Source organism: Xenopus laevis, chromosome 1S, assembly GCF_017654675.1.
Source record: "Xenopus laevis strain J_2021 chromosome 1S, Xenopus_laevis_v10.1, whole genome shotgun sequence".
NCBI lineage: Eukaryota > Metazoa > Chordata > Amphibia > Anura > Pipidae > Xenopus > Xenopus laevis.
In genome coordinates, this window is record NC_054372.1 from 136,324,084 (window position 1) to 136,351,993 (window position 27,910).

The 27,910-nt window shown below is 38.6% G+C and overlaps 1 protein-coding gene across 1 annotated transcript in view; it reads left to right on the plus strand.

The window, feature by feature from the left end:
* Positions 1-590: 590 nt before the first annotated feature.
* kiaa1671.S (KIAA1671 S homeolog) overlaps positions 591-27,910 on the plus strand; it is a 130,254-nt gene continuing 102,934 nt past the window's right edge. The window contains exons 1-2 of the mRNA XM_018244035.2: positions 591-794; positions 25,715-27,286. Coding sequence (XP_018099524.1) covers positions 25,782-27,286 — 1,505 coding nt within the window. The 5' untranslated portion in view covers positions 591-794; positions 25,715-25,781. The remainder of the gene's footprint in view (positions 795-25,714; positions 27,287-27,910) is intronic.

Below are 27,910 nucleotides of genomic sequence, written 5' to 3' on the forward strand. Positions count from 1 at the left end.
TCCAACATTGCCTGTTTAATTTCATAGTGTTGACCTGTCACCCTCTCATTAGTAAATTATTATTATTATTATTGTTAACAGGCCTGAATAATTTGCTGATATATTGTGCAGGGCGGTACAAAAGAAGAGTGTATGAATGACACATATATATGACACACTAGTACAGTAGAAATAAAAAGGCTTACACTCTAATAGATGAGTGAATGACTGGCACAGTAGGATCCCTGGGAAAACAGCCAGTGTTTTTCACAGTTTGAAGGGAAAAAGGAAGAAATAATAACACTGTAATATACTATACACATCACAGCATTTACATGACATTGATATGGCTGCTGTATAAGCAATATTGGCGTCCCTGAGCCGCTAGCATTCCCATACCTGTGCTCAATTGGTTACACTACTGGCTTGGGAGATGATGTACAACTTGAATTGTTCTGCGACCAAGTTGCGTGGCCAAGCGGTGGCGCTGCATACACGACACACTTCTATTCCAGCAGTAGCAGCCACAGGTTGCCATGTTAACAAAGCCGCTTCCAGTCCTTAACTCCGCCCCTGTTCCAGCCACACAACACGTTAGGTTGCGCTCCTTTTGTCCAAGGCTTGGAGTTCCTTGTGGCAAGGGGAGTGGGCGGGGATAGCGTGGCGGAGCAGGAGCAGGTTGGGTTGGTCGGGCGGAGCTTTCCTTGTTAGGGCAGGTGGAACATGGAGAAAGAGGAAGGAGGACTGTGAGCGGAGAATCCTATAGAGGGAGAGTGCGTGCAACTGCTCAGAGTGGGAAAACGGGACTGAAACAGGTAAATGAGTCTGTTAGTGGCAAATAAAACTTTCCATTCGCTGTGCAGGGTGGGATAGAGGAACATCACTGAGGTTATAGGGGCAGTAACTCTCCAACATAAATCTTCCGGGAAACTGTCACTTACAGGAACACTTCTCTCTAGGGACCTGTTATAGTTCCTTCAACTTCAGGGTATGGCTGTAATTGTTTTGCTATAGAAATGCTGGTGCAGGACGAGTCTGACATACGGGGTCTACTGTGTCACTAAATGCCCCCCGACTCCTGTGCCTCCCTCCACCTGTGCCTCACTACTCCTGTGCCTCCCTCCACCTGTGCCTCCCTCCTCCTGTGCCTCCCTCCACCTGTGCCTCACTACTCTTGTGCCTCTCTCCACCTGTACCTCCCTCCTCCTGTGCCTCCCTCCTCCTGTGCCTCCCTCCACCTGTACCTCACTACTCCTGTGCCTCCCTCCACCTGTGCCTCCCTCCTCCTGTGCCTCCCTCCACCTGTGCCTCCCTCCTCCTGTGCCTCCCTCCTCCTGTACCTCACTACTCCTGTGCCTCCCTCCACCTGTACCTCACTACTCCTGTGCCTCCCTCCACCTGTACCTCACTACGCCTATGCCTCCCTCCACCTGTGCCTTCCGACACCTGTACCTCCATCCTCCTGTGCCTCCCTCCGCCTGTACCTCACTACTCCTGTGCCTCCCTCCACCTGTACCTCACTACTCCTGTGCCTCCCTCCACCTGTGCCTTCCGACACCTGTACCTCCATCCTCCTGTGCCTCACTACACCTGTACCTCACAACTCCTGTGCCTCCCTCCACCTGTGCCTCCTTCCACCTGTACCTCCCGACTCCTGTGCCTCCCTCCACCTGTGCCTTCCGACACCTGTACCTCCATCCTCCTGGGCCTCCCTTCACCTGTACCTACTACTCCTGTGCCTCCCGACACCTCTACCTCCATCCTCCCGTGCCTCCCTCCACCTGTACCTCCCTCCACCTGTACCTCCCTCCACCTGTACCTCCCGACTCCTGTGCCTCCCGACTCCTGTGCTTCCCGACACCCTTGCCACCCTACACCTGTGCCTCCTCACTGCATTTCCTCCTGTGTGCTCTTGCACAGAAGGAAGCAGTCACATCTCCCAACCTGCGCCCCCCCCATTCCTTATCCATCTTCAGTTCGCTCAAGCTGCAGTGTGTGAGTTGTGTAGTTTAACAGCAGCAGATTGGGGCTTCCCTGTTTTAATTCAAATAACTTTAAGAAGAAGGTAATCTATTCATTAAGTATGTCTTTTCTATGATATAAGCACTGAAATCCGTTCTATAAATGTAATATGGGAAATCATGTGCTCAATAAAATATAATTGACTAATTAAATGCGTGGATGTACTATAAATAGCCTGTGTTTCTGGTCACGCCACCCATTAATATCCGGCAACACAAGGCCCTTATTACTGTTCTCTGTGGTTTGGGGTCAGGGGCGTAACTACAGAGGAAGCAGACCCTGCGGCTGCAGGGGGTCCCAGGAGGTATAGGGGGCAATTTCAGTATATATTGGTATCAATATATAGTGAATTTGCAGTGGGGCCCAATATCATCTAGTTACACCACTGCTTGGGATACAGAGGATTTGACACCGACAGCCCCTCTGAGATAGTTGTATAACTACCTTACTCCCTCCATAAGCTGGGACATGTATAGTATTTTATATTTTAGTGGAAGAGATTTTGCAAAATTACCAGATCATTATTGAAGCTTCAAAGTACATATTAGAGATTCCAAATATATGTATATTTTTTTGCAGAGAATTTTTCCTCCTGCTCACTCTGTTATGAAGCTTTGCGTATGCTAATATTTCTAATGACAATGCACCGTACACAGGATACTTTCTTTAGTGGCAGAGACATTGACTTTCCTGTCTGGCACAGAAATGGTTAAGACTGAAGGTCCCATAACCACTGAGAAAATGTCCACAATCTCCCCTTATTAGGGCATTTTGGGACAGCGCTTTCCATATTGAGTAATGTTAGTGTCAGCCGGAGGTCAGTGCCTATCCTGTAATAACAAATCTCGGCAAAATAAAAACAAAACACATGGGGATGTAAGAGTGCAGGACTAGGAAATTCCCATCCCTCCCCCAGCTGTGTGCCGCCAAGCATGGCTCGCTTTTATATGGGAAATGGAGGCTTGTTTGTAGTTGGCTGCTTTAAAAGTGGCAGGTATTAAAAACAATGCACATTTTTTTAAAGAAGCCGATTCCTGATGAAATGAAGCCAAAACAAAGACTACTGTTCTTGCATGCTATTGGATATAGTGCATTACAGTTCAGCAAAGTGCTGCTCTAGCTGATTGCATTATAATTACATTATAAGGAATTTTTTTAGCGCATTGCTAATCCTGCCCTTTCATTTCTATAGACTGAGCTGCTCTGATCTCACAACTGCCAGACTTGTTCTGTATGCAAATGGGAGAGGGCTTTATTAGACTTGTACATAACCACATTTGCATGCTCTGGCATAACATGTGAACTTTGTCACACAAGGCACTCACTGTTGGAACTAAATTGTGACACTAACATATAATCAATTAATTATTTACTGAGGAATCCCCAGCTGGAACTTCTCCAGCCTTCCAAGGGACACTGAGATTTATTGGGCTTGTAGCTTGAATATCTCTGATTTAGCCTGTCTATTTAAATTCAGGGCGTTTCGCAGTCCTAGAAATGATGCTATATGTGATTTGTGATAATATTTAGACACAGCTTGTACGTCACGATATTATATGTGCATTCCACCCCCAGGCTTTTCCTGACAACTTTGTTACATTTTGTTATTGAATTTAACAAATGCAGTGTTAGAAGCAGACGTCCGAAATGAAAATACATTGAAATAAATTACTGTTGGAAATAGTAGTTGTATAAAAATTTCCAAAAGTGGGCACATACCGTAGTTGTTCAATACTTAGTACTTGTGGTGCCCATTGGTTTATATGTTCTCCAGTGTCTGGGTAGGTTTTTTTTGGTACTCTTGTTTCCTTGCCTCACTCCAAAAACATACGGCAGGTTAAGTGGCTGCTCATCAACTTGACCCTATTGTGTTGTGTGAATGTGATAGGGAACTTGGATTGTAAACTCCATTATGGACCAAGGCCAACATGAATAATCAGCAGTCTCTCTAAAATACTGTGTAAACTTGTTGGCCCAGATAAAAAGAGATTCTACAGTACTCTGTACAAGAATGGGATACCTTACCCAGAAACCCTTCATCCAGAAAGCTCCAAACTACAGAAAAGCCATCTTCCATAGAGTCCATGTCAAGCAAATCTAATTTGTAAAAATTATTTTCTCTGTAATAATGAAACAATATCTATATTAGTAATGTGTGAAGGTTGGGCGGGTTTGGGCTGACTTACGCACGATATTCTCAGGCCGTGTGCAGAGCAGCCTGTCGGGTGTGGGAGTTACCAAATTGGGTTAGTGGCGGGTGTGGGTCAAATTTTAGTCAACTCACTCTAGTCTATGCGTGAGTACTACTCCCACCCCAAAATCCACTGCTTCTTTTACTAATTGACAGCTCCTCATATATGGGGAAATTTGCTAACATGCAAAAATTCGCCATGGACGGCTTTGCACCCATCGCTACACTTCGCCTGGCGAAAATTTGCTCAGACAACACTAACTTACTAAAATGCAAAGTTGCGTCAAGGGCGCCAAACGCTGGCGAATTTTCGCTAGCATTACTTCGGCCTTCAAATCGAAGATGCGCTAGCATTCAATTATGCCTAGAGGTCTTCTCTCAGGCTAATTTGCATACGGCGGGAAATTGTAAAGTTGAATGGGCGTATATGTTGCAGCAAATACATTACATTACACAAGTCCAGGGAACCTTAATAAAGAAAATATATTTGTTATAATGCTCTACACATGAGCCCACTGTATAGTTAATGTTCCATATGTTAGAAAATGTATGGGGGAACCCGGATATCTAAAAGAAAATTTAAGGACTTTTGCAGGCTATCACTCTGAATATAGGAAAAGACGCCAGTGTTTATTGGGACTTTGGAACTTTTTCCACTAAAAATATGATGTAAGTAACAGAAGATCGAGGAAGATCTATGTTCTCCAATGCACTTCACCTGGTCTGAGCTGGCGAAGGCAAGTCTGGCCAAAGAGGTAACGCTCAGTAAAATCCACATCTTAGTGAATTTGCGGAGTAATGTCCATTCGCCAGAGCGAAAATTCGCCTGGTGATAGAGTGCAAATGAGCGATAGTGTCTGTCTCTTTCTCTTTTTACCTGCACCCGTTCAAGGGCAAAGTGCCTAAAAACAGCAACGCTGGCAAATCGTCGCCATCATTAGTCACTTCGCCCTTTAGTAAATCTGCCCCATAGCATTTGGAATTTTAATCATGTTTGTTATTTGAACATAGATACTCAATGACAGTATTGGCCAGCAAAGTGACTGCCATATGATTTGGAAAATTACAGTTAATGGGAAATGCAGAGAAGAGCAGAAAGCTCAGAATTGGAAGCTCAGTTCGGAAAAGCCGTCTCCCATAGACTCCTTTTATAATAAAAAAGTACCTTGTACTTGACCAAAATTAAGATTTAATGAATCCTTAATGGAAGCAACACCAGCCTATTGGGTTTATTTAATTATATGATTTTCTAGTAGACTCAAGGTATGAAGATCCACATTATGGAAAGATCCATTATCTGGAAAACCCCAGGCATTCTGGATAACATGCCCCATACCTGTACTGACAGGGTGGGTGGAGAACAGTATGAGTCACAGTTTTTCTTTAAAAAGAAAGATAATCGATCCTCACATTGCTCACTCTGAACAGATCTTGATATTGTACAAAAGCTCCATATCATAAATCAATAAAGGGCAGAGTTTCTTTCAGACTCACTGAGTATTGTTTTACTTGCAATTCCATAATTGGATTTTTTAAATATCTTTTTTTTTAATAGTTTGTATTACTGGTGTGGTATTTCAGAATTCAGATGTCTTAAAGGAGAAGGAAAGGTTAAAACTAAGTAAGCCTTATCAGAAAGGTCCATCTAAATATACCAGTAAACCCCCAAAGTAGTGCAGCTCTGAGTCCCCTGTCAAAAGAAACACAGCATTTCTTTCCTTCTATTGTGTACACATGGGCTTCTGTATCAGACTTCCTGCCTTCAGCTTAAACCTCATTGCCCTGGGCAAGAGCATGCTCAGTTTGCTCCTCTTCCCCGCCCCCTCCCTTCTCTACTGTAATCTGAGCCCATAGCAGGGAGAGACTCAGGCAGGAAGTGATGTCACACCATGTTAATACTGCAGCTCCTATCCTAAACAAACAGAGAGTTTCTAGAGCTTTTTACTCAGGTATGGTAAAACATTCTACAGAATAAATATAGCATTCTAGCTTGCACTATTGCAGCTTATCTATTGGCAATAAAATGTCTCCGTAGCTTTCCTTCTCCTTTAAGACTGGAGCTTGTACAGCTCATATGTTTTACCACTCTGCCTGCACAACGCAATATGAGTAATGCACAGGTCTGCTGAAATGATTCCTATGGAAATTTAGATTTATGGAGTTATGCCTCATGAATACTTTCCTATTGTTGGCTTGCTTGGTCCTGTTAATGGCATTGCACATATATCAGGAACCTGCAGCCTAGGAGGCTTATTGTGCAGATATTTTCCCTTTCTTTGGTGCTGAGCACACCGATTGTTGTTGAGGGGGGTCAGTAGAATGGAATAACTTAGTTTACTTGCACTGCGTCTTGTGCATTAATACTAGCAAATAGTTCCATGTTTCCAAGAATGATGGCTCATTGGTTGTTATAAGCTTTAGTTTTCTAGCAGTTGAAAAAGTTTCTTAAAACTTGTTGTTCACCTTTAAGTTAACGTTTAGTATGATGTAGAGAGTGATAGTGTAGAGCGTACCAATAACAATAAGGGACAGATTTGTCAAAGGTCGAGGTGAATTTGGAATGAAAAAATTTCAAATTTTGAGCTATTTTTTGTGTACTTCGACTAGGGAATAGTCCAAATTCGATTCGACTCTTTAAAAATTCGACCATTCACCATCTAAAACCTGCCGAATTGCTGTTTTAGCCTATGGGGGACCTCCTAGAACCTATTTGGAGTCAATTGGTGGAATCAAAGGTTTTGGTTTTTTTTTTGGGAAAAACTTCGAACCGAATTCGATCGATTGCGCTATTACTTCTATTTGGGCAGTTCGAATTTTATCAAATACGGACCTATTAGATCGAAAACTGACCTATTCGACCCAAAAAATCTTTGACTTAATTTCGGTTGTTTTTTTTGAATTTCGAAGTTTTTTTTTTCAAATCAAAATTCGACCCTTGATAAATATGCCCCTTAATGTGTAGCCTTACAGAGCATTTGTTTTTTACATGGGTTCAGTGACCCCCCATTTGAATGCTGGAAAGAGTCAGAAGAAGGCAAATAATTCAAAAATTATAAAAAATAAATAATGAAGACCACTTGCAAAGTTGCTTAGAATTATAACATACTAAACGTTTAATTTAAAGATGAACCACTCCTTTAATATGCTTGTACCTATGCATGGCTGTTTAGAACAGATATGTTAAAGGGGCAATATACACCTAGGTTTGTGTGGAAAATGTAAATGTATGTTTTTATGCTTTTATTAAAAAAAAGAAAAAAAAGTACTGCTTTTATTTAGATTATTCAGAAGACAGTATACACCACTTTTCAATCATTGTCCGTGCAATGAAGCTTCTCCATGTTTGGTCCTTGTGAGGTAGATAATTATATTATCAGAGGTTTCATAACCACAGTGGATATCTATTTTTCTGTGCACTGGTAATCAGAACAGTTCTGATTAGCAATGTAGTTTGCAGTTTGCAGGTTGTTCTAATAGGCAATTTGTCCAGAGCTCTTATTTATTAGTCCCATGCATTTTGGGAAGATTTCCTCTGCTACATTATTCTCACGTGTTTTACCAGTCCGCTTTCCTAGTTGCTGGAGGACTATTGCCAGCATTTTATAGCCCTGAATTCTTGCACGTGCCTTTTTTGTTTCCTGGAGACTTAAGCCTTTAACCAAAGTCAAGTGTTCTTTATCATTTCTGTATTTATATATAATCTTCCCGGTAAAGCCTTCTTAGAAATATGTTTGTGAGCTTTGTGCTGTTGAGAATCAGAATTCCCTGTTTTGTTATGCTTCCTTTGGCATAGTGCAAGCCATAACCACAGGCCTGCTTTATTTCTCATAGTCTGTAAACAGAATCAAGTCTTGCTTTGATTTTCCCTTTTATAAAAGCAGAATAAGGCACTGGGGAATTCATTGTTTTAGTACCTTTTAGGTTTTGCTTTGTTGCTAATATAATAGCATGGTTTATCTTTTTGCCTTTTTTTATAATGCTCCGTTATACCCAGATAAACATTTAACAAAAGCTTCTTGCATTTGCTAGTCAGTGCTATAGAAAAAAAAGGCCAGTCAAAATGTTTCTAACAAGTGATGTGCAGATATTGTATAATATCTTTTCTTGTTTAGCCCAGTTTGTTCAATGGGATATTGTACTGATTAGTTACTGACTAGGTACTATTCTTACAGAGTAGTAGAGAACAGATTTCATTTAAAATTTGGTTGCTGTTGGTAAAATTGCTCAGTGTACTCCACTGACCCCCTGCAGACAAGGGCTAGGCAGTATGCCAGAATCTTATTTTACTAAAGCAGGAAGCGTCTTTTGATGCTTTCCTCCTCCGTTATTTTGCTTAGTATGAGATACATGATAAAACTAAGCAGAGAAGCCTCAAGAGATGTCAAGAGAGCAATCTGGGCATATTTACATTACGTTATTTGTAAGATACGTGCCCCCTTTAAGGTGATGTACACTCAGATATTTGTGCTGGTATATACGCAATGTTTTGGGGTTTGGATTATAGGAAAACAGTAAAGCATGGCACATAACTAGTTTCAGCACCAAATAGTTTTTTTTAATACCCATGACCATATATCTGCTAACATTATTTAAATTAGAGGTTTAAAGGAGAAGGAAAGTCGTTTATCATTTGGTTGTGCCAAATGTTAGGCATCCCCAAATGAATGTATTTACTTACCTGAAACCCCCGGGCCGGTGCTCCTATCAGCAGAAAACTGCACTGGCCCGGGGTTATACCAGTGAGCACCACAGAATGCTCCTCTTTTTGGGAAAGCTTTTGGGAAAGTTAAAATATACACATGTATTTGATTAGCCTTAAGTTAAACTAGCTTTTTATTTAGATATTCCCATTCTCTAAATAAATGTCGCCCCCCCCCCTTTGTGGGTTGCAAATTGCAAGCTTTTAGGAAAGATAACATAAATATTCATATGTATTTCATTAGTCTTAAATTAAACTAGCTTTTTATATACTGTAGATATTCCCATTCTGTAAATAAACATGCCCTGCATTGTTGGTGACATACAGCTACCAGAACCCTCGGCGCCCCCCCACCCCCTCACAAGTAACTTAATGGTCAAGCGTACAACAAACCTATAGTAGCAAGTGCAGTCAGCTGTAAATATATAAAGATATGCAGGAACTCTGTGGTCCACTCCCTCCGCTGGTTCTGGTTGTCCGTTCTCCATTGGATATAGCAGTGATTATATTTTGTAAATGAACCAGCTCTAAAAAAGCTTGGGGATAGACAGAAAGAGATGTAATAATATATAGTGTAGTATTTCTTGTTTTATATCACACCCTTCTGTGAGGTCATACTCATTAGGGGAATTTTTTTTTCTTCAGCTGCACGGTTAATTTGCCCTTTAACTAGTCGTTTAAAAATAGTGACACCTCCTGGGGTTTGAGATTGGATACACACAAATGTTTAAAAATCTGATAGCGTTGATATCAACTTGCTCCAAAGTTGCAAACATCAATTGCTGTAGAGAGATGTGCTAAAAATAGTGTAAAAACTTTTAATAAATAAATAAATAATTTTATTTGAGAAATGTATTTCTTAATTTTTACACTATTTTGAGCACATCTCTCTAGACTAGAGCCATTGATGTTTGCAACTTTGGAGCAAGTTTATAGCAACACTAACATATTTTTAAAGGAGAACTCCGGCTTCCAAACCAAAATTTGATAAAGAGGTCCACATAACACCCCAAAATACCCATCACGGTTACCTGTTTCTTCAAAAAGTATGAATAAATGCCATTTTCTATGCAGAAATCCAGCTGTTTAACAGTTCTTCTCTTTCTGCATCATTTGAAATCCTGGCAGGGAAGGAGGGACTAAACACTGATGTTACAAATTTCACAGTTTACAGACAGCATGCAGGATGTTCCGTTCCTTATTGAAATCATGTGTGCAGGGTATTGTGGGGTTTGGAGGATACAGTCTAAGGACAGATGGCTGTTGATACAAAGTAACAGTAGTCAGACAGCTCAGCAAAGTAGTCAGAAAGATCAGCAGAAGAGCAGGGGGCAAGGCTTAGGGAACTGTCAGAAATCATTAAAAATCATGAAAAGGCCCACATGGGCCTATACCTAAGAATCCGAGAACCCCATAAAATGTACAGTATTAACAAGTCTATCAAAACCTCAGTGCTCATGCTTCTGATCATATGCTATCATGTTGCTTTCATCGTGTCACTGTGTATAATGTGCTATTTTCAAGATGCTGTAATCTTCTTTATAAAAAGGTAAATCGAAAAAAAAAATCATGAAAAGTCTGCATATTTTTTAAATGATGTATATTGCAAAGTTGCTTGAAATTATGTTTACTTTTCAAAAAGCTTAAGATATGTTTTTGTGGAGTTCTCCTTTAAAGGTTTGTGAATATCCAATCTCATACCCCAGGAGGTGTTACACAGTGTTAAAAAACACTTCCCCTAATGAGTATGACCTCACAGTGTGTGATATAAAACAAGAATTACTACACTATATATATACACTATATATTATTACGTCTCTTTCTGTCTATCCCCAAGATTTTTTAGAGCTGAATCATTTACAAAATATAATCTCTGTCAGCTGTAGCTTTGTTCTATAGCAAAGTGCTTGGTTTGTGATTTCTGTGTCCTTGTTTTTCAAGCCCAGCCCTAACAGGCCTTGTATAGTCACATTTATGAGCAAGCTGTAGGTTTGTAGCTGTCAGAATCAATAAAGCTCTCTGCTACATGGGTGTTTTGCCAGCCACTTGCCATTTCTGTTTTTTTACACAACACAAAACAGGGGAATAGCAGGTGGCTGACACCTGAGCAGGGCAAGTGTTGTACCTGATACAGATTGAGCGAAATCATGCAGGCTACACTGTTCTCCATCTTGCCCGGGTATTGTGTTTATTTGCACCTGCATGCTGCTAAGCCATCTTCCCCAATGAAGAGAATACACCTGTCACCTGGAATGTACTAGTTGGGCACTAAAACAACCATAAATGTCTGGTTCTAATCCACTTCAGTTACTGTAAGAATATATTAATCAGATGCTGTATTGGTGGGAACTTGATCTGCTATAAGAATGCTGTGGCTCTGTCAACTCCATGATTAACCGCATATTGTGCTATTACATTTTCTTGCTGATCCATAAACAGTCAGGTGTTTGAGTAATGATTTGACCTTTGTATGTTTTAAAGAGATTGTATGCTCTGTCATCTACCTTGGGATTTATTGAGCTGCAGGGGAGATAGCTGCACAAAACCTGCAGTTTAACCATATGCAATCAAAATGGAACACTTAATAACCGTTTGCTACATTGGCTTTTGGCAAATCATAATCCAACCTTTTATATATTTACTAAGAACCTCCCTGGCATTATTTCCGCTATGGAGACAACAGGCAATAGTAGGGTAGTATTAGTTAGACTTGTATAAGTATCAGCGGAGCACCTCTCTCTAGTAAAATTTGTAGCTTGTACAATCTTATGGCTGACTCCAGAAGGGTGTAGCTCTGCATGTTTGTGTGTAAGATCAGCAAATTTTCTCCCGTGTTTACAGGAAAAACTTGAGCCCACTGACAATTAGGAAAATAATTAAATGTATTTTTTACATAAGTTTTGACATTTATAAAAGTGCATGGGGCATAGTTATGCAATGAAAACAATTGCAGCAAGTTAAACACAAAAGAGAAAGAAGTCTGTTTTACTGGGATAAAAATTCAAGTCTTGTGTTCGTAACAGAAAGCCAATGTGAAAAAGCTTGTAGACAATAGTTAGGAACATAAATGCAGAGCCTTTACACTGAGGGATTGGCAAAAGCAGACCTGACCTAGCAGTTAATGCTGTATGTACTAGATCTGTATGACGTCTTAGTAAACAAGGCTTGTCTATCTTAGTTGGTCCAACCTCTGCGGAATGATGTCACTCAGCTGGGAAAGCTTGACTGATGCTGCCCATCTGGCCCTTATCGAATAAAAAGCTTTCAGTACTACGCCTAGCATTTATTACAGCCTACAGTATTTATCTGATACTTGGGGTCTTTTTTTTTTTGCCCATTTATTGGTTGGGGAGGCCTGTCGGAGACCCCATACACAAGCAGATAAACTGCTGAATTGGTAGATTAAATCTGCCTGTGTATGGCCACCTTTAGAAATAGAAAGTAAAGATCTTATTGGTTGCTGTGGCAGAATCACCAGTGATGTTTGTCTTCAATGTTACTAAATATGCCCCTTTGTGATCTGTGGCAAGTAAGCTGCTATTCTTAACTTCTTTTGAACCCAGCGACAAATCTTCTCTACTGTGGGCGACTAATCTCCCCAAATGCCTTCCAGTTGGCAAGAATGTCCCCAGCGGGACGGCATAAGTATTGCTTCGGATTTCGAGAAGTTGAACTTTACTTGTGAGGCAAATTCGGGTGACTTCGCAAAACAAAGAGCTAAATATGCCATAACGCCGGTGATATGTATTCTTGCCGGTTGGAAGGCATTTGGGGAGAGTAGTCGCCCACAGTAGAGAAGATTTGTCGCTGTGTGACTAATCTCCCCGTCTGCCACCACCCTTAGGCTGAGTGTTTAGGCATTAGGTTTAAATGTTCCCTTGCATTAGGGAAATATGAGTTATATATGAGCAGACAGACAAGGTACTGGCACACAGTAGCACTTGCTCCCCTGTTGCAAGTGCTACTATGTGCCAATACCTTGTCTGTTTACTCCATTGGATTTTGGGGAGGGCTGTCTCCCCCTAAGGACTGAGCACCTAGCTACAACAGCATATGAGGGCAAGGGTGTGCATGCCAGTTTTGCGTCAATCAGTTATATATGAGCAGTCTACTATATATAGGTGCTCTAAAGGAGTGGCTAAAAGCAAATTCACAAACAGTAACAAAAAAAAGGTTCAAATATCCTATGTTTCTCTCTCTTCCCTGTGGTACAGTCATGCCATTACCTATTCTTGCAGGGCAAACACAGCCCAACGTTCTTGAGAAGGGAGAGGAGAGCTAATGAAACAGTTAATTGGGCTTAAACTAACATATTTTCTGCAAATGCCCTTTCTCCAAAATGGTTAAACTCTAAGTTGAAAATATATATAAACAACACACAATCAGATGGTCATACAAGCTTTGACTAAACACCAGCAGACCCATTTATAATGTGGCAGAACTGATTATGTTGTTATTATTTAGCAATGCTGTTGGGTTTCACTTTATTAGAAACAGAACCAACCTATCCTTGTGGTTGATTCTGCACTCCAACTCAGTGGCCAAATAACACCACGGTGTCCTCATGGCTTGTAAGAACAACTGAGTAATGACAGTAATATTGATTGAATGAAAGTTCTGTAATACCTGTGGTATGTAAAGACTAAATATATGATTTATATGGACTTTGTTTTTCTGTAAATGTTCAAATTGGCATAGGAACGCGTTAGCAGAGAACCTTATTTATCAGCATGTTTATCATTGTAGGAGTTCAGCTTTCTAAACTTATAAAATAGTTTTTGACAGTGAAGAGTATTCCTTAAAGTTTTCTGTAATATCTTTTAAACCTTTTGGAATGGGACCTGGGTAATTCTTGGAAGTCAGCTTAGTGATCCAAGTACATTTACTTTTCTCTGCCCTAGATGGCATCATGGTGGCAAACTCTAACCAGCATGAACAATTAAAGCTGGTCATTTACCTAAAGATCTGCTTTGTCACTACTTTGTCTAAATTGGCCACTTATGGGCTGGGCTAAATTGGGCTGATACAACTGTTGGACCTGGGGCATATGACTGGATTATACTGTGGTTCTACCGAGGCCTATCGGGTAAGGGCTGCATCATGATGCTGACTTTTTTTTCCCATTATCAGCCAGATATTGGTGGGGCAGGGTCCATACACAGGCCAGTCAGTTTCTGATTAGTTTCTGACAAGTGACTAGTTCAGAAGGGTACAAGTCTGCAATATTTATTGTGTTTTTTATTGAAGTGCTAAATTTTAAATTTTAATTAAATTAATTTTTTCATGACTTGTGTTTATTTTCTGTTGCGGCATAACATCCATATCAGTTATACATGTGTTTGGGTTGTGTTTTACTTTTATCCATTCCTGAGTTGTATACAAAGTACCTGGATTATTTGTAATTTTTGCCATTTCCTGATTCAGAATCATTTTTTGCACTTGCCCTGCTTGTGTTCTGTATAATTTCCACACTAATATATAATGTTTGGTGACTGGAATATGTGCCTGTTTGCACTTCTAGGCTTTTAAAGGAATTGTTCAGTATAAATTTAAAAACTGGGTAAATGGATAGACTCTGCAAAATAAAAAAAATGTTTCTAATATAGTTAATTAGACAAAAATGTAATGTATAAAGACTGGAGTGACTGGATGTGTAACAAAATAGCCAGACTACACTACTTCCTGCTTTTCAGCTCTCGTGGTTTCCACTGATTGGTTACCAGGCAGTAACCAATCAGTAACTTGAGGAGGGCCACATGAGTCATGACTGTTTGCTTTAGAATCTGACCTGCATGCTAAGGATCAATTGCAAACTCACTGTACAGTTGTGTCCCATGTGGCCCCCCTTAAAGTCACTGACTAACTCACAGTTATTATAGAGCTGAAAAGCAGGAAGTTGTGTTATGTTGGACATCCCAATCACTCCAGCCTTTATACATTACATTTTGGCTAACTATATTTGAAACATTTTTTATTTTGCACAGCATCTATTTACCAAGTTTTTATTTTTACACTGAACTGTTCCTTTAAAATCTGTATTTGTTTATTCATTTAAATCTGTTTGTTTGGTTTGTTCATTTAAACCCTAGTACTCAAGCCCTTTTTTGTTTTTTGCAAAATGCAATGAAGAAATGAATTCTCTGCGGACCCTAAAGTGTTAAGCATTCCTGTATTGACCTACCCCAAATTCCAACGTGTGGGTGATCTTTACAGACACACACCCTGTTTGTAACCTTTGCTCCATGGCATTCTGGCTCCCTGCCGGCATCTCGGACTGAAGTACTAAGAATGGCTTATGTTATGGATTCCACCCTTTGACTCATTTTGTTTCTGCTCTTTGCTAAAGCACCTGTGAGCTGTGCAGTGAATTTAGCAGTTGAACAGTGTTAATGAATTGCATTTCCATTTTACTCGGTATGGGCAGGCTACGAAGGTGGACGCAGCCTCTAGTGATCACATGGTTCCTAACCCTTCCTGCTGTGCTGTCTTCTGGCTTAACCTGTTTTTCGTGGTAGCCTTGGCTATCACTTTCATGTCTCAGTGCTATTCTCAGTCTTGCACAGATGCAATCAGGGGCATAAGTGGCTATATCCGATCATCTTACTAGTGTTTCTGATGGTTGGATACAGGTTTGGTGTGCCAGAGTGTTATGCTTTTATTACTTTGTAGTATAATAATAATAATTCAAAGGTGTATATACTGTATGTAGAAATTGTCTGAAGAGTTATTGTCAAATGATAATTGCCTGAAAAAGCATTTATAGGCTTTGCAGTCTTCTGCTAAGCCCTTTCACAAGCTCTTCTTAGGTGAATTCTCAGTAAAAGTGGCCATAGACGCTCAGATAAAATCAAATGTAATTCACCTGTGTGTGTGTATTGTAATCCTGACTGATATCCATGTACTACAGAGGAGCTTTTTCTGAAAATCTGTGGATTTTGTGAACTAAAGCTGGCCATAGACTCAAAGATCCGCTCGTTTGGCGACATCGCCAAACAAGCGGATCTTTCCCCGATATGCCACTAACCACACGGCTATATCGGGGGTAATTCGAACGTTCGGCCATATGGCCGAACGATCGAATTACGATACGCCAAGGGGCTCCGACGGGTCGGCCGGTTAAAAATCAAACCTTCCCGATCGATATCGTGGTCAGATATCGGTCGGGCAGACCCGTCGGAAGCCCCCATACACAGATAAGCAGATAAGCTGTCAAATTGGTCCAAACGACCGATATCGGCAGCTTTATCTGCCCGTGTATGGCCACCTTTAGTAATATGTGTTAGGTATTCCTGTCAATACAGGTATGGGATCTGTTATCCAAAAAGCTCCAAATTACTGAACGGCAGTCTCCCATAGACTCCATTATAATCCAATAATCCAATTTTTTAAAAATGGTCTAATTTTTCTCTGTATTATTAAAACAGTACTTTGTACTTGATCCGAACTAAGATATAGTTAATCCTTATTGGAAGCAGAACCAGCCTATTGGTTTTTTTTAATGTTTACATGATTTTCTAGTAGACTTAAAGAGATACTGACACCAGAAATTAAACTCTTTTTACATCTATCATAATATTGCCTTTGAGAGCTACTTATAACTTTGCCATAAAGTATTTGCACAAGGTTTTCACATTACCTGTCTGTTGCCCCATGTTCAACATGTTCCAACATGGAAAAACTGGAAAACTGGACAGCAAACTGGAAAATGAGGTTCAATGTTGATAAATGCAAGGTTATGCACTTTGGCAAAAATAATATAAATGCAAGTTATACACTAAATGGCAGTGTGTTCCATTCCTTAAATGAGAAGAATCTAGGGGTTTTTGTAGATAACAAGTTGTCTAATTCTGGGCAGTGTCATTCTGTGGCTACTAAAGCAAATAAAGTTCTGTCTTGCATAAAAAGCGGGATTGGCTGCAAAAGTCCTAACTTACTTTTTTGGGGTTAGCGGTTTTCTCAACACAATTTATAACATATGGAACATTAATTTTACGTTGGGCTCATGTGTAGGGCATTATATTAACCCTCTTGTCTTTATTAAGGTTCCCTGGACATATGTAATAAAAACCGGTAACTTAAACCATTTGCAGCCACATTTATAATAAAGACGTCCATACAACTTTAAATTTCCCGCCCTATGCAAATTGACCTAAGCGCAAGATCACTAGCAAAGTTTTGCTAGGCACAAATGAATGCTAGCGCATCTTCGCTATGAAATGCTCACACAGCCGAAGTAACGCTAGCAAAAAGTCGCCAGCGTTCGTCGCCCAGGACAAAACTTCGCATTTTAGTGAATTAGCGTATTCGTAGCACATTTGTGCCTGCGAAGCGGTGCGATAGGTGCGAAGCTGACACTGACGAAAATTTGGCCGTTAGTAAATCTACCCTTAATGGGTTTCATGACAGGCAGCTGTTAGAATTGATACAATAGTTGCTAATACTCCAGAAATGCTGCTGAAAAATGTATTAACTACATGTTGCAAAATTGTAACAGTTTAGAATTACTGAGCTGCCAGACTCAAACACCACAGACAGGAACATGCAACTTTAAACTTAGATTTTTGAAAAACAGTAAAAAAAAATAAAGTAATTGAAAGTAATTGAAAAAAAGTCTTTATTTCTGGGGAACAATCTGAAAACAACTGAACTGAAAAAAGTGTTTGGAAGGTGAACAACCCCTTTAACCCTTTCAGTGTCTAAACTAAACACAACCATATGCACTAAATGACAAATCTCGATATCTTGTGCTCATTTGAGAAACATATCCTGATGATAAGCTACATCTTTTAGCATGACACAAGCCTTCTAAGCATGCCTAAATTATTTTGTGACTCAATTTTTGTTCTAAATGTTATCACTGTAGGTTGTATACTGAAATTAGAGATTGTAATGAATTGGCAAATATGTTTTTGTACACAAAATAGCATGAATACAATCTTTACTAAGGGGCAGATTTATCAAGTGTCGAAGTGAATTCGAGGGAATTTTCGAAGTAAAAAAATTAAAAATTTTTAAAAATCGAAGAGGATACTACGACTTCGAATTCGATTCAAAGTAAAATAGTTTGAATATTTGACCATTCGATAATTGAAGTACTGTCTCTTTAACAAAAACTTCGACTTCAATACTTCACCAAATTAAACCTGCCGAAGTGCTATGAGCCTATGGGGACCTTCTAGAGCAGTTTTCTACGTTTTTTTAACGTCGAAGAAAAATCGTTCGATCGATCACTGAAATCCTTCGAATTGTTCGATTTGATCGAACGATTTTACTTCGACCGCAAAAGGCCAAATTCGATGAAAAAAAAAAACTTTGACTTCAATATTATATTAAAGTCGAAGTAATTCAATTCAATGTTCGAATTTCGAAGTATTTTCAACTTTGAAATTCGACCCTTGAGAAATCTGCCCCTAAATGTAGGGATTTTTACAAAATGTTTAAAAAGTTGGATAGTTGCCCATATCACCTTTTTCTCTAACTCATGGGTTCAAAAACAAAATGTTCTAAATATGAATTTCTCCTGACTAGATAGACGCCTCATATTCATAGGGTATGCAAAATATGTAGCTTCTGAGATCTCAAAATAGAATTGAACATTTGTGGGGGTTTTTTGTTTCATACTTCAGCCCCTACAATTAAAATCAATCATCTGCTCCTACTAAGAAAACCCAGTGCCATCATTTAAAAACAGTTTAGTCAAAATATTAAATGAGTAAATATATGCTTTGCTACACAAAAGTAGTGTATTTTCCGAAATCAACTGAAAATGAAGGCATTTGTTTTTAAATGTTCAACTTGATAGAGGAACAGACTGTAGAATGGGGCTGGTGGCTATAGATATGACATCCGTTATCTGGAAACCTGTTATCTAGAAAGCTCTGAATTACAGGAAGGTCATCATCCATAGATTAATTTTTAATCAAAGAATTCAAATTTCAAATAAAACATATTTCCTGTTTATCTGTTATAATAAAACAGCCAATTGTAATTGATCCCAACTATGAAATAATCCTTTTTTTCAAAATGTAATTAATGTTTACATAAGTTATAAAGATTTAGGAAAGATCCCTTATCTGGAAAACCCCAGGCCCAGAGCATTCTGGATAGCAAGTCCTATACCTGTATCTTGTAAATGGCTTGAAAGAATAGATACAGGTATAGGATCTGTTATCCGAAAACCCGTTATCCAGAAAGCTCCGAATAACAGAAAGGCTGTCTTCCATAGACTTCATTTTATCCAAATAATCCAAATAATCCAAATTTTTAAAAATGATTCTCTGTAGTGATAAAACCATATCTTTTATATGATCCAAACTAAGATATCATTAATCCTTATTAGAAGCAAAACCAGCCTATTGGGTTTATTTAATGTTTATATTATTTTCAAGTAGACTTAAGGTATGAAGATCCAAATTACCGAAAAATCTGTTATCCGGAAAGCCCCAGGTCCGAGCATTCTGCATAATGGGTTGGGTCCCATACCTGTATAAGAAATATAGAAATAAGAAGAATTCATATAAAATGTTGGGGTACCTGTACATCCCATTTGCAGGAGAAAAGTTTCATCAGAGAAGGTGACCTATGAAATACACACACAGGGAATACACAGGTTTCAGCACAGCGCCACACTAGACTAGGATTGCATAATGGCTAAATATTTTTATTGTATTTGTGTGGAAAGTGCAACCTTAATTACCCTGCAGATGCAATACAACCCTCATTCAGCTTTGGAAGGCACTGTGATGAAATAGGGCTCTTTTTCTTTTTTTTAACTTGGCCCTTGCAAAGACCCAGGATCTGATTATTGCACTAAAAAGGCAATTTAATGAAATCCAAATGAATGGCTGTTCATACAATTACATTTCCTTTTATGCTCACCAAATAAATCCTATGGTTAGAGTGCCGCAGCCCAAACCTAAAGTAAGGAGAAAAAGACCACCAGGACATTTCAGATTTCAGATTTGGAGTTTTCCAGCCGTGGGGTTTAATAAATTCTGAAAAATTAGTGAATTTTTAAAAGCCCGATTTTATAAAAAAACAAAACACGTATTTTTCGTGATTTTTGCATTCGGGGCTTAGTAAATAACCCTCCGGATGTTATGTACAGGTATGTGATCTGTTATCCGGAAAACCATTATGCAGACATCTCAGAATTACAGGAATGCTATCTCTGATAAACTCCATTTTAATTAAATAATATTAAAAAAATATTAAAACAGTACCTTGTACCTGATTCTAAGATGTAATTAATCCTTATTGGAGACAAAACAATACTATAGGGGTTATTTCATTTTAAATTACTTTTTATACCTTTTTAGGGTGTAGGGATCCAAATAACAGAAAAATCCCTTATTTGGAAAAAAGGTATAAAAGATCCCATACTTATATTATTTTTACACATTGCACTTGAACCAGAAAATCACCTTTGGTACTGGATACAATTGCCTGAGCATTGGCCAGCTTTTGGCACTCGTCCCAAACCATTTTTTAATTTGCACTCTTACTAATGATTCCATTGACTTTTTTTAATGTTAATATATGGACATACATTGCTTTAGTGTGCTTTATTTATTACATGTGCAATGTGCTGATGGTATATCTGAAAATAATCTTTTTTTTCTTTAACCCTTTATTAGTTTTTGCAAGTGCAGAATTAAACATTTCTTGAGTCAGAACATTGCATAATTTAGCAGCCACTGCTTGTTGCCCATAACCTGCACTTCTACTGTGTAATTTGTATTTATCTTATGCTGGTGCTTTATTTCTTTATTTCTTTCAATAATGTTAATTATTAATTAAAAGGTACCTATTTTTTTTTCACAATACAGATATGGGATCCGTTATCTGGAAACCTGTTATCCAGAAAGCTTCATATTACAGAAAGGCCGTCTCTTATAGACTCCATTATAATCAAATAATCCAGGTTTTTAAAATTGATTTGCTTTTTCTCTGTAGTAATAAAACAGTACTTTGTACTTGATCCAAACTAAGATATAATTAATCCTTATTGGAAGCAAAACAACCCTATTGGGTTTATTTAATGTTTACATGATTTTCTAGTAGACTTAAGGCATGAAGACCCAAATTATAGAAAGATTCATTGCTCAAAGAAAAAGCAAAAATTATGCCATTTTTTACACCACATTACAGCCGAAATACAGCTAAATACGCACAAGCGCTATAATGTATAATATGCTTGTGTATAATATACCTCGATTCACTCTAGATGCACGACAGACATTACATTTTGTTTCTTGATTCTAGTTTCTGATACAGAAATAAAAAGTACAGTGCAATCACACACACTAATAAAATAAGTCATCATGCAGTGTGACCTGATTAGTTAGTCTCAGTGCACAGCTATAGTTTTATGGGCAAAAACAAGTAATGAACAGCAAGGCAGGACTAATGTGATAAAGTCATTCAAATCAATAACATAAAAAAATAATTGACAAGACAGCATTTTTTGAGGTCAAAGTACCTAATCTAGTCACGCAGTGCAATGAATGGTATTTAGGACAAAACAAAGATGCAAACTAGTAAAACAAATGTGTACACTTGCTAATGGTTCATATGTGTACAAGTATGAGATCTGTTATCCGGAAACTCATTATACAGAAAGCTTTGAATTACGGGAAGGCCATCTCCCATGGAACTCCATTTTAATCAAAATAAAATAATTCACATTTTTAAAAATGTCCTTATTCTCTGTAATAATAAAACAGTACTTTGTACTTGATCCTAACTAAGATATAATTATTCCTTATTGGGGGCAAAACAATCCTATTGGGTTTAATTAATGTTTAAGCAATGTTTTTTTTTAGTAGACTTAAGATATAGAGATCCAAATTATGGAAAGACCCCTTTTCTAGAAAAGGCCAGTTCTCCTGCATTCTGGATAACGGATCCCAAACATGTTTGTGAGTAAGCAAAAATGTATAGAAATGTGCAAATAGTCAACTTCAGTATCAAGTATGTTGCGTATATGTATGTGTGTATATGCCTGTATGTGCATTAGTAGAATATGTTTCAGCTGTAACAGCATATATATTTGTGGAGTTTAAAGAGTGAAGCTGGCAAAACACCAGAATGCTCGGTTCTGTTTGCCAAAGGCCAACAAAAAACAGATCTTTGTCTGATTTAGTTACCCAGGTAGAGAGTGAAAAAAACCCAACAATTGCTAGATAAGTATGTTGATAGTAGGGATGCACCGAATCCAGGATTCAGTTCGGGATACGGCCAGGATTCAGCCTTTTTCAGCAGGATTTGGATTCGTCAAATTCAGTCGAATCCTTCTGCCTGGCTGAACCGAATCCTAATTTGCATATGCAAATTAGGGGCAGGGAGGGAATCACATTACTTTTTGTAACAAAACAAGGAAGTAACTTTTTTTCCCCTTCCCACCTCTAATTTGCATATGCAAATTAGGATTTGGTTCAATATTCAACCAAATCTTTTGCAAAGGATTCAGGGGTTCGGCCGAATTCCAAAATAGTGGATCCGGTGCATCCCTAGTAGATAGGTATACATTCTATCTAAAACTATGTTTTTTTTTACATTTGGGGTTTAAGCCTCCTTTCTAGTCAAACATTTGGTCAGAGCCCTCTGTAGTGCATAACAATGAAATACTGGGCCTCGTGGCAGGCAGACCGGCAGGAGGTGTTTCAGGTAAAGCCCTTGTGCTCTGTAGTGAAGACAGCACTGCATTCAGAGTAAGGTGAAATGTGCTTTGCATTCTTTAAAGGAGACATTTTATATAATCTTCATATTCAGATATAGTAATGATGCATAAAAAGCATTTTGAAAGCAATTTACCCCTTAAAACCAATATACATTCACTGTGTGATTTCCAACTGCCAATAAATTTTACCTAAAAGTCGGTGACTGCAATATCTATTTTTTTTTCAGCTTACTTTTACTGGTGGAGACTGGGAGAGACTTATCACAGAAAGCTCAGCATTCATAGATCAGAGCAGGCAGGCCGAGGTTAATGCATTCAAGTTGCAGACTGATGTGCTCATTCCCGTTAAAACTGGTGCGCTATTTCACTGACAACAGGAATGCGCTTGCTCACTGAGTAAGCAGGTTGGGGATGAGCACAGCAGTGCTGAGAAGGACCCAAGCATGATGTGGCACCAAAATGTCGTCCGCAAACAGCGCCACCCACATCTGTACACCCTGTCCTTCTCAGTTGCTGCGGCTCGATGGGGAAAAGACGGAGCGAGATGGCGTCACCACAAGCAGTCTGTATAGATTAGAGCAACTGAAGTTGTCCCGAATGGTACATAATAAAACACATTTTCTTAAATTTTATGGTGTGAATGTAAGTTGTATGTCCCCTTTAAATTGGAAGCGACAACAAGTATTTATTAATGGGTTTATAAAAAAGGAAAGTTGATGTAAAACAAAACAATGCAATATGACTTAAAGGAGAAGGAAAGTCCTTTTTACTTGGGGTTGCCAAAACGTAGGCACCCCAAGTGATCGCACTTACTTACCTGATACCCCAGGCCGGTGCTTCTATCAGGAGAAAACTGCACCAGCCCAGGATCCTTCCAGCGAGCACGATGGATCGATTACCTTCCTGCTTATTCTTTCTTCAAATTACCTGGGCCAGACGCATGCGCAGTAGAACGAAATAGCTGACTTTTTCGTTATAGTTTGGCTTTTCACTCTACATCCGCAGCCACGAGAAGAAAGGAGAAGCCGAAAGAGGATCGTTCTGTGGTGCTCACTGGAAGAATCCCTGGCCGGTGCCGTTTTCTCCTGATAGGTGTATCCGTATCAGGTAAGTAAGTAAGTGCAATCACTTGTGGGTGCCTAACTTTTGGCTCCCCCAAGTAAAAATGACTTTCCTTTTCCTTTAATATATTAGTTTAGTAGTGTAAAGCAAGAGATTTAGATCTCAATACTAGATTTTACTCTATACTTTTACTCTATACTGATATGCTAGCTACTGCCTTCCATCTTTTAGACAAGTAGAAATAACTTTAACTTAAAAAAATTACACAGTGATGTTTAGGTATTAATAAGTTACTTTTTTTGGTTTGAGAAGCCTGGAAATATAAATTGCATAGGTATAGTATGTGTGCATATATCATATATGATATAAAAGAACATAGCTCTCTCTGAGTTTGTGTTGTAGTGTGTTGTGTTCCCAGTGGAGCTAAAGTATGCAGTTATTTGCTGCTAGCTTGATTCGTTTACGGAAACTCAAAGGATTTATTGAAGGAAAGTGTCTGGCTGTGCTTTGTTGAACACATGGTGATATTACACAAAAATTGCAAACAATGGAAAAAAATCTGCTCATAACTCATATCTAATTTTACCTGCTCTTCTCTTGCTGTGTTTGTAGTCCATAACATCTGGATTTTTAAAATTGTATTATTTTCTCCTTGTCAGTGCCAACCATTCTTTTCTGTATAAACTCTGTCTGTCTGTCGATCAGTCTGTCGATCAGTCTTCCTATCTGTCTACCTATGTGTCTAAATATGTGTCTACCCGTCATTGATCAATCCCCTCATTTTTTGTATGTTTGTAGCTCATTTGGCCAGATCAGTTGTACTTCCATTGCACTTGGAGTGCTCCCACAACCCCTCTTTTTGGGGATTCTGGAACAAGCAGTTTGTGGTTAGCAAGCTGATCTCCTGTCTACTAAAAAATATATTGTTAAAACAGTTTCTGTTTACTAAATATACTGGTATCAATTGCCTGTAATGGTAATTTATTGCCACTTTCCTGGAGTTTATTTCCAGCCCCTGCTGTCGTGTTATTCAAAGCAGGTATTTCTTCCCAATGTTTGGTTTCTCAGTATTTGCATATTTTACTTGTATTGAATTGAGTTGGCCCTCATACATTGACCATTCCCAGTTAGCAGGCCAAAAAAAAAAATTTCAAACTGTTGTCCTTAATATAACAATTTTTTGTTATCAATTAATAACATCCACTTTTTAATTGGTGTTATTGGCCTTTTTTCTCAGAATGAAGGTAAGACAGAGTGCAGTTCAGAGCTTTGTGTGTGATTTGCTAGGTTGGTAAAAGGATGGATAGTTTTAGTTGGGTCTAGGATGGAGAGACTGAATAAAAAAATAACCTGTTTTAGCTGTATCAGAGGGAAATACAAGATATTCTACATTCACTGAATAATCTGTGAATATATCGTGGACTTAATGATAGTGGTAGCAGCATTTTAAAAATATGATGGGAAGTGAGAGTAGGCACACAGATTTTAAATGAAGAACATGAAGAACAAAAATGGAGTGTCATGGAGCATTGCAGATTATAGGGGTTTTTCACCTTTGAGATAACTTTTAGTATGATGTAGAGAGTGATATTCTGAGACAATTTGAAATTTGTTTTCATGTTTTATTATTGAAAGATTTTTGAGTTATATCTTTTTATTCAGAAGCTCATCAATTTGCATCTTAACCAATCTGGTAACTAGGGTCCAAATTACCCTAGCGACCATGCACTGATTTGAATAAGAGACAGGAATATGAATAGGAAAGGCCTGAATAGAAGGATCAATAATAAAAAGTAACAATAACAATACATTTGTAGCCTTACAGGGAGTTTTTTAGAAGGGGAGTCCGCAACTCCCATTTGGAAGCTGCAAAGATTCAGAAGAAAAAGACAAATAACTATAAAATTATAAAAAAAATATATATTGAAAACCATTTGAAAAGTTGCTTAGAATTAGCCGTTCTTAAAGATAATAAAAGTTACCTCAAAGGTGAACCACCCCAAAAAAAGGTGGTGATAAACATATTTTACATCTCTTATCAATCAAATGATTAACTTTTAGTTGTATTTTTATTTTTCAGAATCATTGGTTTGATGGTTACGGCCACTTTGGATACTTTCCATATGGAGTATTAGCTGGCAAACACCATGGCAACAAAGGTAGAACTCACTTCCCCATTGTCATCGAGAACACCTCAAGCCAGTCTAAATGACATACTAAACGACGTTAAAACGCCAAGGACATATACTAGTCCTCTTTCAGATGCGAGTAATAAGTCGAATGACTCTGGTTTAACAAGCTCTGTTTTTACTGCAGAAACTGATCATGCTGCTACTAAATCTGTGAGTATGCTCACTGTAAGATCCAGACCAAGACTTTCACCTAAACCTTTTTCAAAGGATAAACCTCCAGATTTCCGAATAAGTAGAAGTCTGATGGAATTTGTCTCTAATGATATACCACCTGGAATGCCTACTAGCAAATCAGACAACCCACAGATTAATGAGAGAATAAACCGAAGAATTTTCAGGGTCTCTCAACAGCAAAGCACTGACGAGAATGAAGCCACCAAAGCTAAAACAGGATCATTTGCATCTACTGCTGAAATTCAGATGCAGAAACCGTCTGTTTGGGGCACATCAACAAACATTGCAGAGAATGTTGTATTTACTTCACATTCAAATGAAAAGAAATCTAGCCCCAAACCTGAGGTCACAACCAAACCCCCGGTGATACCAGGTACACTGGAAAATTTTCAACCCAAGGACACAGCATCACGTCTTACAAGTTTTAGGATATCCCCTCCAGATGTAGCAACTGACAAAATGAACAAATCTTCATTAAAGTTTGAAAGTGAAGACAGCTCATCTGTGAGAGCCCAGGTAAGGCCTAGACGCCGTCCGGTGTCTGCTGTCTTTCTAGAATCTATAAATGATCCAGCTCAAGAAGCTACAGATGAGAAGACACGTGGTAGAAAGCCAAGGCCTCTTTCTGTGGATCTTACGGCAAAGTTTGAAACTAGAGGATCATTAGTGCTCAAGAAAGGCAATAGTTTTGATGAAACCAAGGAAAATATACCTTTGAAAAAAAATCCAACTTGCTCTAGCATAATTGAGGAGAAGTCTGAACTTTCTTTAAAGCAAGATGGTGGCCTTAATGAAGTTAGAAGTAAAAATCAAGGAAACAGTAGCAGCAGGTATCAAATGACCACAGAGGCCTTTAACAGAAATAAGCAATCTGAACCCCTAATTAAGGAATCAGTCCTCAATTACATAATCAAAGGAAAGAGAGACCAAGATGTCAGTGATGGTGGTGAAACAGAAAGCAAAGTACATTTAACAGCAAAAAGTGGTAATGCCAGAGGTACACTACAAGAAATAAAGTCTGTTTTTCCTGACAGTCAAGTCAGTGAAGTGCAGCCTTCAGATGACACTGGCATTACACCTGGAACCATTAATAGGCGCATCAGCCTTCTTTTAGCAAATTCTGGTTCCTCAGTGGAAGTATCTGAAGATCCTACAGCTGAACAAGGCAAAGGAAGTTCTAATATCCAAAGGATTAGAGGGTTTTCTTCAGAAACCGTTGAAACAAAACCCGGCAAGACACCAACATTTTTACAATCCCTGGACCACTCTTCAGAACTGACAAAAAGGTGTGTATTATTAAATGTCTGATTCCTATCTTCTAAAATCTCATCCTGGTCTTCCTAGCTTATCAAAGCAAACAGTTTTTAGAAATAGGTAAATTTTTACAAACATGACATTGGAGAAAACCTGCTGTTGTTTAAAACCCAAACCATTTTTAACTTACTGCACTTGGCTATTGCCACATCTCTGTTCTGTCTGCATGTTTCTATCTAATGACTGCATTAGAGATTTGATACTGATGATTTCTTGGATTGTAGCTGTGGTGGTTTGGGGGTACTCTACCCATGGTTTTTTAATATCCATTTAGCCAGTTGGGCTAAAAGTACAGATCAGAAATATTTTAGGTATTTAGGAACTCTTGAGCCCTTTTCAGTTCTGGAATAAAAATGTGTTGTGTCACTCTTGGCCTCTCCATTCTTAGCTTTCAGCATGAAATCCTTGCACATTAATTGTTCATGCACCTGTGCACCTATTTATTAGAGTAAACTCTTCCAACTCTTAAATTAAAAGGAAGTAAGCCTTTTGTTTAAAATGCTTCATAAGGTACCCAACTTACTTTGGTAATTTTGATATTCAAGTGTTTTAGCGTATTTTTTGTGCATATTTTTACAGTGACTATAACCCTGCTG